Source organism: Acyrthosiphon pisum, chromosome A1, assembly GCF_005508785.2.
Source record: "Acyrthosiphon pisum isolate AL4f chromosome A1, pea_aphid_22Mar2018_4r6ur, whole genome shotgun sequence".
In the NCBI taxonomy this organism is placed as follows: domain Eukaryota; kingdom Metazoa; phylum Arthropoda; class Insecta; order Hemiptera; family Aphididae; genus Acyrthosiphon; species Acyrthosiphon pisum.
The window spans coordinates 78,373,212-78,384,570 of NC_042494.1; the positions used below are offsets into that span (position 1 = coordinate 78,373,212).

At 26.1% G+C, this 11,359-nt stretch overlaps 3 protein-coding genes across 5 annotated transcripts; 2 read left to right on the forward strand and 1 right to left on the reverse strand.

Moving 5' to 3' along the window:
* Positions 1-534: 534 nt before the first annotated feature.
* On the forward strand, positions 535-4,635 carry LOC100164871 (NFU1 iron-sulfur cluster scaffold homolog, mitochondrial-like). The gene is given in 7 exon segments (NM_001293328.1): positions 535-586; positions 934-1,011; positions 1,978-2,119; positions 2,193-2,442; positions 2,520-2,623; positions 3,131-3,247; positions 4,256-4,635. Coding segments are annotated over 6 exon segments (765 nt in total). The 5' UTR covers positions 535-586; positions 934-964; the 3' UTR covers positions 4,361-4,635.
* On the reverse strand, positions 4,364-6,965 carry LOC100161458 (ubiquitin-conjugating enzyme E2 J1). The gene is made up of 5 exons (XM_001946960.5): positions 6,768-6,965; positions 5,570-5,775; positions 5,320-5,510; positions 5,134-5,248; positions 4,364-4,807 (listed from the first exon to the last, which is right to left on the reverse strand). Exons 1-5 carry the CDS (start codon positions 6,796-6,798, stop codon positions 4,604-4,606), a joined length of 747 nt encoding a protein of 248 aa, XP_001946995.1. The 5' UTR covers positions 6,799-6,965; the 3' UTR covers positions 4,364-4,603.
* Positions 6,966-7,129: 164 nt separating this feature from the next.
* On the forward strand, positions 7,130-10,217 carry LOC100163505 (tRNA-splicing endonuclease subunit Sen34). 3 transcript variants are annotated; one of them, XM_001946897.5, is made up of 5 exons: positions 7,150-7,273; positions 7,776-7,858; positions 8,571-8,813; positions 8,887-9,039; positions 9,096-10,217. In XM_001946897.5, the coding sequence occupies exons 1-5, from the start codon at positions 7,227-7,229 to the stop codon at positions 9,296-9,298; spliced, it is 729 nt and encodes a 242-aa protein (XP_001946932.3). In that variant the 5' UTR covers positions 7,150-7,226; the 3' UTR covers positions 9,299-10,217. The 3 variants fall into 3 exon arrangements, with proteins under 3 accessions (XP_008185777.1, XP_001946932.3, XP_008185776.1); XM_008187554.3 differs by having other exon boundaries at positions 7,272-7,311; XM_008187555.3 differs by lacking the exon at positions 7,776-7,858 and having other exon boundaries at positions 7,130-7,273.
* The last annotated feature ends 1,142 nt before the right edge of the window (positions 10,218-11,359 follow it).

Consider the following 11,359-nt stretch of genomic DNA (forward strand, 5'->3'; position numbering starts at 1 on the left):
CCCCCCTGCGGACGCCGCTGTTCCATTCTGGAATTATACACTTTTCGAATTTCTGCAATATCAATTTCTGTATTTCTACCACGGATATAGATACTAGTATCTCTAATATCGTATTTCTACTGATAATAATTCTTATCAGTTTACATTCTGTAGTATTTATTTTCGTTCATTTTATTTTCTGTTCAAATACGTTCTGGGCTTTTTATATTCTAGTTGTTTTCAATTCTGTAATATTATTTTCTGTTATTTAACATTCGACAAATCTATATTCTGGCCGTTTTTTTTCTGGAACATAACATGCGTCCCTTAAATCGTGGGTAACATAAACACGGTTAATGTTTTGCACATGCGCACGATTTAAGATACTATCAATTTGCGCATGCTCAGTGAAGACATCGGTGCCGAACGAAATTTTGATAATATATTATCTCTTACCAGTTATCTTATCACTATCCACGAATTCAGCAATTATAGCATAGATAATAAAGATATCTTTATTATCTATGAATTATAGGTATTTCGTGCAATATTGCAATCGTAAAAAAATGCATTATAGATTCTTGTAGATTTACAGCGGCTATTATAGGTAAAGGCAATTAAAAAAACAAGTAGAGATTTTAATAATACCTATATATATATATATTGTGTTTAATGTTTATTATAAATAGTGATATCGATAACTGCCTTATATGAATACTTATACATAATATAATATACTGTATAAGTTATTAAATTTAAAATAAATAATCAGTTTATTGCTGTTGCTGATTTGACTGGACGATTCATAGAAAAATAAAATATTTTTGTTACAGTTGTATACTCGTATATAATCAAATATTATAGATTCATATTAAAAATATTTTTTCTTTAAGATTATACCTACCTATTTTAATATTTGAGAATCACACAAATTCATATTTATTTTGATCATAGGTAATTGTTAAAAATCTACACATTTAAGAAAATGAGGCGATTTGTGCATTTAATTAATGTAGTACCATTGTTGCTAAAGTAAGTAACTATAAATACTATTTTATTTAAGAAACATTATATTTTGTTAGTTAAAAACAATTATAATTTTAATATACCACCCCCATTGCTTATAATTTAAGAATTTATTTTATTTTTATAATTTTTTATTTTCATATTCTCGGTAATAAAATTATATTTAAAAGCATCAGGATTATTTTTGTTTATAAGCTAATACTTAGTTATGTAGTATATTATGTGATTAATGGTATTAATAGAAATATAGAATTATTTAATATAAAAAAAGAAATTACAGGACAAGTTTAGTTAGGAGCTATGTTCTGTGTTAGTAGTAATGTTTTTAATCATTGTACAATAATAATCTTTTCCGCTATTAAATATATTTTAATGAATTCACTGTCAGACTTAAGAAATATTGCTAATCATTTTTATTTAAAACAATAAACCTTGTATAGCTTAAAATATATTATTTTATTTTTAAATATTTTATTTTTATAGTCCACTTGAATTAATTTATAGCTTTTCTTATAAAACAATAAAGTATGAGAACTTTTTCATTATTTATGGATTATTTTCAGGACATAAGGATATTTGACTGACACAACAGTGAAATATTTCTGAATTATACTTATAGATGATAACATTTTATTTATAAACTAATCTAACCTAATCATCTTAGTGTTTTATTATATAAGATATTACTTTTTTAGTCCCAATATTATGTTGGCTTAATTTTTAACCGATGTATTGATTTTGGGGAAAAAAAACAACATTGTATAGCGTACCTCTTGTACGTATAGTCATTGTTTCGAATATAAATAATTAACTAAATGTCTGGATGAGTCAAGTCTAGATTAGCGAGACTACTGTACCTATAAAAAACATAATTAGTAATGAGTAATGACTATAGGATTTAGATTTACTTGTAGTTTTAAACACTTTATATTTAATTTATATTTGCCTTCTAATGATATATTTTACTTTTAGAGCCCAAAAACCAATTGCAACTAGTTCCAAACTGTTTCCTAAAGTGAAACATCGACCTTATTTTATATCAAATCGTTCTATGTTTATACAAACTCAAGATACTCCTAATCCAAATAGCGTTAAGTTTTTACCTGGTGTTCAGGTAAGCCATGAGCATTATGCTACCAAAATATTCTATCATTAGGTATGAAATAAAAATTGTTTTGTAAATACAGGTGTTGGAAAAAGGTCATACAATGGATTTTCCTAATGCTACAGCAGCGTACTGTAGTCCTTTAGCTAAAGTTTTGTTTCGTATTGAAGGGGTAAAAAGTGTCTTTTTTGGTTCGGATTATATTACTTTAACAAAAACAGACGATGATATAGAATGGATGGTTCTTAAACCTGAAATATATGCTACCATTATGGATTTTTTTGCAAGTGGTTTACCTATATTAACTGATGCTAAACCAACTAGTGATACTCGTGAGTGGATTTATGATTTAAATTTTAAATTTATTTTATTAATATTCTTATTCATTTTATACAATTGTTTTTTTTAGAAATTCATGAAGATGATAATGAAACTGTGATGATGATTAAAGAACTTCTTGATAGCAGAATTAGACCAACTGTACAAGAAGATGGTGGTGATATTCTTTTTATAGTAAAACTTTTCTTTATTAAGATAACTAATTATTTGAAAATGGGCCACTAGCATATGCGTATTAACAAAAAACAAATAAATTTGTTATTTGATTTTATTATGTATATAAGTTCTTTTAAAGGAAAATACTAATTTTCTCTAAAAATATCAAAGTTGAAAGTTAGGAAATATTATTTTGAATTTATTACAAATAATATTTTTGAAAAAATAAATTATTCTTTTTTTAAGGTTTTACTAATTTGAATGACAGTATATATTTTGTATTTCATCATGCGGGTGCAACGTCCTCTTAATGACAAGGTTACACATTAATTCTATGGTTTTTTTAAGTTTTTATTTCAGAAGACTTATATCAGTGGCCATCATATTTTTGGCTCATATTTTATTTTGTAATATTATTGTTTGTGATCCATATTTTATACTTCAAAAAAATAAAATAGCATCTATATAATCAGTTACTACATATATTTTTATTAATTTTATGTAAATATATTGGTATGTATTTAGGGATATGATGCAGGAATCGTCAAGTTGAAATTACAAGGATCTTGTACTAGCTGTCCAAGTTCAGTAGTTACCCTAAAAGGTGGAGTTCAATACATGCTTCAATTTTATATACCCGAGGTAAAAATTATTTTATTTTCATGTTTAAAACTTTAAAACCTATATTCAGACAGTGGTGTACCTAGGAAGATGGTTAGGGGGTTGTAACCCCCCTCCCTAAAATATTCTGGATATTATGTCACTGGTTTAAGGTATAACCTCAATTAATATTATTGGATACTATTTATTTTATTCCTAGTTGTTCTTAACTTGTAAGGTAATATTGACATACCAAAAATTAAAAATTAAATTAAAATTAAAATTAAACTAAAAATGTCATTGTGTATAGTATTAGTAAATAATAACATAATATGTCATGGTAAAAAGTTTCAAGTTTCAAGTTTCCACAAATAATCTAATAATCCCAACAAAATAATTGAAATCAATATTTAATTTTGACTGAGCATACAATTTTTATCAATATTTATTGAAAAAAAAATTGAAGAAATAGAAAATATAGGTTAAAAATATTTTTAAAACTATTTTTAGAAAATTCTGATATAAATATTTTGCGAAAATTTTAAATATCTATTGTCATTTAATTTTAAATGACAACAAAATTAATTTTATCTAAAAATATCCGGAGAAATTTCAGCTTTGGCATTTTGGTCTCTCAAAGTAGGTAGCAATAAAAACCAATTTGCTACCAGAAACCACCCTGGAAATTTAAAATCAACACATTCTTCCTATACTCTATTCAGAATTAGAACAGGTAATAATTGTACCTATATATTCATATTTTCTTTTTAAATACATAAATCATTCATTATGATTATTTTTCAATTTAAAAATAAAATTCACAAAATTATGAAACATAATGTTTTTCACTCTGTTAGATTTAACTTTTATGCAGAAGTCAAGAAATATTTTATAAATAATATAATATGCCTGTTTAAAGCTACCTATGTATACCTGTATCACTGTTTCAATCACATTCAAGAAACAAGAAATATAAAATATGAATGTTGTTAGCTTTTCCTGTTACATGTTTAGAATGCTACAATGTTTAGTATATTTATTGTGTTGAAGGTGATAGCTGTCGAACAAGTTGAAGATGAAATTGAAATACGAACAAAAGTCGAATTCGAAAAATTTGAAAAGAAATTGGAAGAAACTGATGAAAAAGGAAAATAATAATCCAGTTAAACCTTAGATATTTATTAATAAACATTTTCATAGTGTTTTGTATAGATGTAATCAAACAATAACTACCTTATCAAAATATCTACAGTGCAGAGTGGTGTCCATAGTAAATCTTTTAACTAATTAATAAATGTTTTATTGGATAATTATATATTTTTGGTAAAATGTTTTGTTTAAATAATTTAATAATAGTTGATAATAGTTGTAGTAAAATAAATGATTAAGATAATAAAATTAAGCACTATAGAAACGTCGTGCTACTAATATACTAATGAGTGCAATAATTAAATATATAAGGTACATTCCAATATCTGAGCATAATGCGTCTTTTAAAAAGTTGGGTGAAATATTATTTACTACTGGTTCTTCATTGATTGCTTCCATTTCCTGTTTTTGTTGGTCAGATGGTTTGGAGACTTTTTCAGCTGCTTCTTCTCCCTAGTGATAAACAGAGATAATATATTTTGATTAACAATACAATACAATTTAATTGTGGCTTGGTGTGGCGCAGTGCGTGCACTCAACTGCAGAAACACACTGAGTGTACGTAAAGGCCGGCGTTGCTAGTACCCGGATGGGTGATCACCCGGGATTTTTAGCGACAAATCTTTGACACATGTACAAAACGTGTTTTAAACCATTCATCCCCCCACTAAAAATCTACAAACAAACAAAACAGCTACTGGCTTAAGTTGCCGGGCTCAAGATTAATTTAAAAAAAAAAAAACTTATTATTTAAAAATGAATTTGTTATTTTTAAATACCTTAAATGTTACACTTTTTATGAGTTCACTTTCTTCTTTTGTCAAAGGTTTTGCTTTATTATTAGCTAATAAATTAGATACCTGACCACAACATTCACAAATCCAATTCCGAGACCTAAATTAAAAATATTTTCAATAATATTAAGTATTTTATAATAAAGTTTTCTTTTAAATAGAATATATTACTTTTTAGCCAAACTTAGTCTTTCTTCAGGCGTATATTCAAGAGCTCCCAATGAACCTCGGCCATTAGTTGGCATAAACGCAATCAATGCTAATAGAGCTGTTCTAATTGACCATGACGGTTGCCAAGTTTCTGGATGATGACTGGAAATGCTTAAGCATATTTTTTTGTTTGTTTCCCATCGACCATTTGGCTACACAGTTAATAATATTATGTAAAATTGCGGAATAAATTACACTAGTTATTACGCACAGTTAATAGTATTATGTTAGGTGGCTTCATGGGATATTCAGTTGGTAATAATATACGACCATGATAAATACCACCATCAAACTCTGATGCCTGTGGACCACGCATAGTAAAGTGCCATTCAAATAAATTGTCTTCTAATGGATGAGCACTGTATTCATCTGTTGGCTCTGACAACTCTATTGCTTCTCTCATTAAACGTTTCACAGCTGTAATAAAAATAAAAATTATAAATTAATAAATTGTTATAATATAAATCTTTTCAATCCATTACTACGATTGTATATTTCATAGCTACTATTTATTAATTATATAAAAAAAAAACTATTATTAAATATGATAAAAATGCAAATGTGGTGAGGGGCAAGACACATATTTTTACCACTACCGATTAGGTATAGAAAGGACAAAGGTATAAAAATGTCTGCTTATTGAAAAAAGAACGGTATAAACAACTGAAGACTGCACAAAAAGAAGTAGACTACTCAAAATGCTTTAATTGAAGAAAGCATTTGGACTCGTAAATTTGATACCTCTGGATCATAACATCTATATCTAAATGATTTGACTACTTGTTAGTTTTAAAAATTTGGAGAATAATCATACAACCAGCTTAAAACAAGACTGTCCCTTTTTTGAGCATCACATACCCTTATTCCCCCAAACATCAATCAGGGCAATTTCCGTTGCTAAATTATGACACTCTGAAATTACTCATAGCTAGCCTGCAATTCAATTGAGGGTGTGGTGTCTTCTTAATTTCAAATGTTATTCAATGACCAAACATGACAAGAATACTACTCTGCATGATTTTAGCACACTCAGAAATCAAAAATGTTAAAATCAAAAGAATATTCTTGACATAAGATAGGTAAAAACTAGTTTCACAAAGAAGTTTTCTCAAAATTAAAAAGAAATTTATATTACTTGGTCCTAACGCCTAATGATCTATATGAGCATATTGTCAAATAATGTTCACAATAACTTTTTAAAGAATATAATATGTAAATATGCAATAGATTATTTTCTTAAAATAAACAATTAAATACTGTACACACATTTTATATATTTTGTTCAATTAGGTGAATAGTTTTTGGGGGGTTATAATTTTATGAAAACAATAACATGAAGATATTATAAACAATCAGTATTGTTTATTTCTTAACTATGATTTGCTATTCAAAATAAGTGATTTACTTACCTGTACTTTTACTGTTGTATTGAGGTTCCATTTTTTTTATAATCAAATAGGTATATTTTTCACTGTTAAATAATTATTTCACTTATATCTCGGGATAATGCAATTACAAAGTAATATTTAATAACACGCAAAATTTTAGTTACGTGTTATTTCGTAGTTTATTATTTATTATGCATGAGAAACAGACAAATAAATAGTAAAATAATAGTAATAATTTGTCATGGATATCTGTGTTTATTTTATTTAACAATATTTATTCCCTTACTTATCATTAATATTTGATAATGAAATAACACGGTATAATAATGGTATAATGGTAAATAATGGTATAATTTTTTTGGCTAAAAATGATAAGTAAAAACCACGGACTATGATTAACTTTATCTAGTCCGTGCCCCGTGGTAAAAACCATGACAAAATAAATTATTTATTTTGTCATGGTAAAAACTAGATTTTTATATGATAAAATCACGAAAACTGAATGGAGATTGCAAAATATACAGGTGGTGAGTGGTGACTGGAAAGCGTTAATAATTTAGTGATGGTGAATTTCTAGAATTATAACTTATAACTCACAATTCTTATTCTAATTCTTATTGTTCTATTTCTATTTTCTTTCAAACGTCAATTTCAATTTTTCGATCACGATTCACAGCTATAAATAATAAATATTAAGATACTGGTTTCTATTTGCAGTTTAAATTTTTAAATTTAAATCATAATCAACTACTATTCAAAATATAAACATGTAAAAATAATTAATAGTCATAGGTTATAGGTTATTACTTATTGGTTATTAGTTATTACTAATTTTTAAATAAGCTATGTTTTTATGTTTTTGTAAAAACAATATTTAATAAGTATACCTACTTTTTAAAATAAAGAGAAGAATTATTATTAATTAATAATCATTAGGTTTAATTACTTTGATTTATTTATGAATAGTCATTGATTAAATATATTTAAGCAATGTGAATAGTAATTAACCAATAACTTGTATACTTTAAGTTTATTTATGGAAAGCAAAATGAGCAATAATGTGATTGATATACACATGATTAATAATAAAGGGTTTATTTGGAATGCAAATGGTAAGCATGTTTAATTTATATATTTAAGAATTTGATATTGTACATCATTTAGTAGATTAAGTGGTGGCATAGACGCATAGTGCAATATCAGTTTTAATAAGTTGGTGAGTTGGTGGGAGGGAATTCAATTATTTTCTTATTATTGTTTGTTATACATATTAATACACTATACAAAAAATAGTATGTAATCCTTAACACCAACCTTGGTAAATGATCAGGTGGCAATTGACTAGGGTTCCATTTAAATATATATAATAATAGAGCTTCTTTTAACAAAACTTGACAAAAAAATATTCCCCTAAACTTTTTTCTCAAAATATTTTCACAATTCCTACCTGCTTGGCGTTGAGAATACACTTTCTATTCTGTATATATTTTTCCTATAACTATTTATCATAGTCTCCTTTACCACCTATTATGTTACTCACATATGAGGAACCCTGTTTTTTTGTTTTAAGCGTTAATTATTATTTAAAATTTAAAAATTTAAAGAAATTAATTCATAAGTTAAATTGTTTACTGTTAATATATGCACCTATTTTTGTTTCGTTGAGCTTCAGCTTGTATAATTATAAATAAATAATATTTAGTGCAAATTTAAAGGTTTTTTTACGCATAAATGCATACTATTTTAAGCTTTTTAAGTACAAAAAATCCTGACCTTAGTTATCATATTTATTTACTATTAATAATTTATATATTTATTTTATAGATTGGTACATTTTAAGAACAACTCATCGCATGTTGGGAAGTTTGATTGGAACTTTACCATCCACGCCACGTCAAGAAGATCAAAATGGCCTTCCTTGTCTTTTATTACCTGAAGAAGTTCGATTACTAGTTGAAAATTGTATAGCCCGTACTGTTGAATATCCATCATTTACTTCTTTACATACTAAAGAAACAGCCAAAATCAATCCATTTGATACATCACCTAATGTCTTAATACATCTTGGTTAGATTATTCTAAATGTATTGTTTATCTTCTAATTGTCCTCCAGTAATAATAATTACTTATTTTATTATAGATGAAATATGTTCAAACATAATTGAAGTTCCATTGCCTGAATTTGTGAACAATTTGGAAAGGATCAGGTATAAAGTTTTTAAGGATCTGTGGTCAAAAGGATTTTATCTAACTTGTGGAATGAAGTTTGGAGGCGATTTTTTAGTCTACAAAGGTTAGATAAATTAACTGAAATACTTTTTAAAATATTTTAATTTTATTCTATTTTAGGTGATCCTCTAGCTTATCATGCAAAATATATAGTTAACTGTAGAGATTTGGATAAGCAAATGATGGTTTCTCGGAGTAGAGTTAGTTCAATTACTAACAAAAAAATGGTGTTAGCCAAAGATGATGGAAACTCTATAATGTATTTAATTTATCATTTAGATGATACATCTCAGAATAATAATAAAATTAATTACTCTTTTTAGTATGTTCATGAATAAAATAATGTGTAACATGTATATGAAGTATAATAATTAACGTATTCAAGACTATAAATAATGGTTCAACGATAAAATATCCCCGCAAAAATATTCCATGATAAAATCTCCCACGTAAATATTATATTCAAAATTTAACCTTCATTATAAACGTTGCGATTAGATTATAATATGTGACTTTGTATTCACTTTTATATATTTTAATGTGTAGCAAAAATGTAAATAGTTATTCAAAAGTACGATTTATACCAAGTGCTATATCCAATATGAATAGACATCTTGGTTGATTTAGTTCACAAAGCGACGCTAACTTGCCTGTGAACTGAGGTAGGTTGGTACACCAAAACAAAGTAAAAAATGCTCAATTATGATACATAAGCAAGTTTTAAGACCTTTAATCTTAAAATAAACCCCCAATATGGGGCAGTTGTGCTAAAAGTCATTAAAATAAAATATAAATATTTTAAAACAAAATACTTTGCCTAATAAGTAATAACAGATGCTCCCTGGTTTATATGCAACAAAGCACTGCATAAAAACTTGAAAAACCCCACAATTGATGAACACATAGACTCTATAACAAACAAATTCTTCCATTCACTTATAAACTCAAATAGAGTCATTCAGTACTCACTCCAACTTAAATGTAAGTCCTCCATAACCTCGCCAACCCAAGAGAGGAACACCTTACGATTGCAGAAAGCGATATCTATCACCATTCACTGCCTAAGAAGGATACATGTCCAGATAATCATCTTGATTTAAACCTATTGGCTATTTTGTTACTAATTAATTATTATATTGCAATTATGTAAAGAAGAAAAGGGAAAAAATGTACATATCACTATATCAGTAGGCTTAGATAGCTACCTAGCTAGGAACGCCTTAATAATAATAAAAAAAAAAATAAAACCATGATACACTTATACTATAGAACAATAATAATTGAACAGTTATACCCAACGAATAATTTTTATCAATTTTATTGACATTTATAGAGAAAAAAACGAAAATAAGTGAAAAATTCAAATGTCTGTAAATCACTCAAAACGAGTCAAAATATTTTGAAAATTGTATCAAGTATAAAAAATGATAAATTAACATATTATAGTGTAAATTTAAAGTATCTACTAACCGTTTTGAATTGCAATAAAATAAGAAAAATCACTCCATGAGAAATCAAGTGAACATCCAATGTTATAAAAATGTAATTTGACTTTCCAGTAGTTATGTCTATTTTTATAAAAGTAGATAAACTTATGAGGAACATTGTATTACATTTAAAAATCTTAGATATATTATATTATGATATATATATTAGATATAAAAAGAAAATTTTTTATAAATTTATAACTCAAAATAACTTACAAATTTTCTTGATTTTTATGAATTTTGTTAAAATTTTAAGTTCATATGATCATAAAAAATTATTTTGGATTTAAGCTCAACTTTTTTTTTAATTTACACTATAACAAGTTATTATGGAACCTTATATTACATTTAAAATTTTTTTGCCAGAGCGAATATTTTTTATCAACATTAATTTAAAAAAGGTGGGTAAGTGAATGTCGCTCTACTGTACAGTAGATTACAAGTGGGTCACTGTATAATGGATGGTATCAAATTTGAATTCAATGATATAATATCATTGTATAAGAAAAACGATTCTGAGCGGAGACGGTATGTCAGTCTAGGTATAAGACATAATATTATATATGGTATTAAAAAAAAATTGACCTATAATAAATTCCTAATTAATCATATCACAATATACATTATGTAGTTTTAACGCGTTATACATCAAAAACAAACCGTGATACTATCATAGATATATAATAGTATACTTAAGAAGTTTCAAGTATACCCACAAAATATATTATACAATCACAACAAAATAACTAAAATAGTTACTCTAGGTTTTTAATATTTAATTTCGTCCAAATTTGAACTTAAAATGACTATAAAAATAAACTGTGTAAATGTATTTTATAGATTTTTTGGTAACAGAATTAAATATTTACGTGCAATCTTGTTTTAAATTTTCAATCC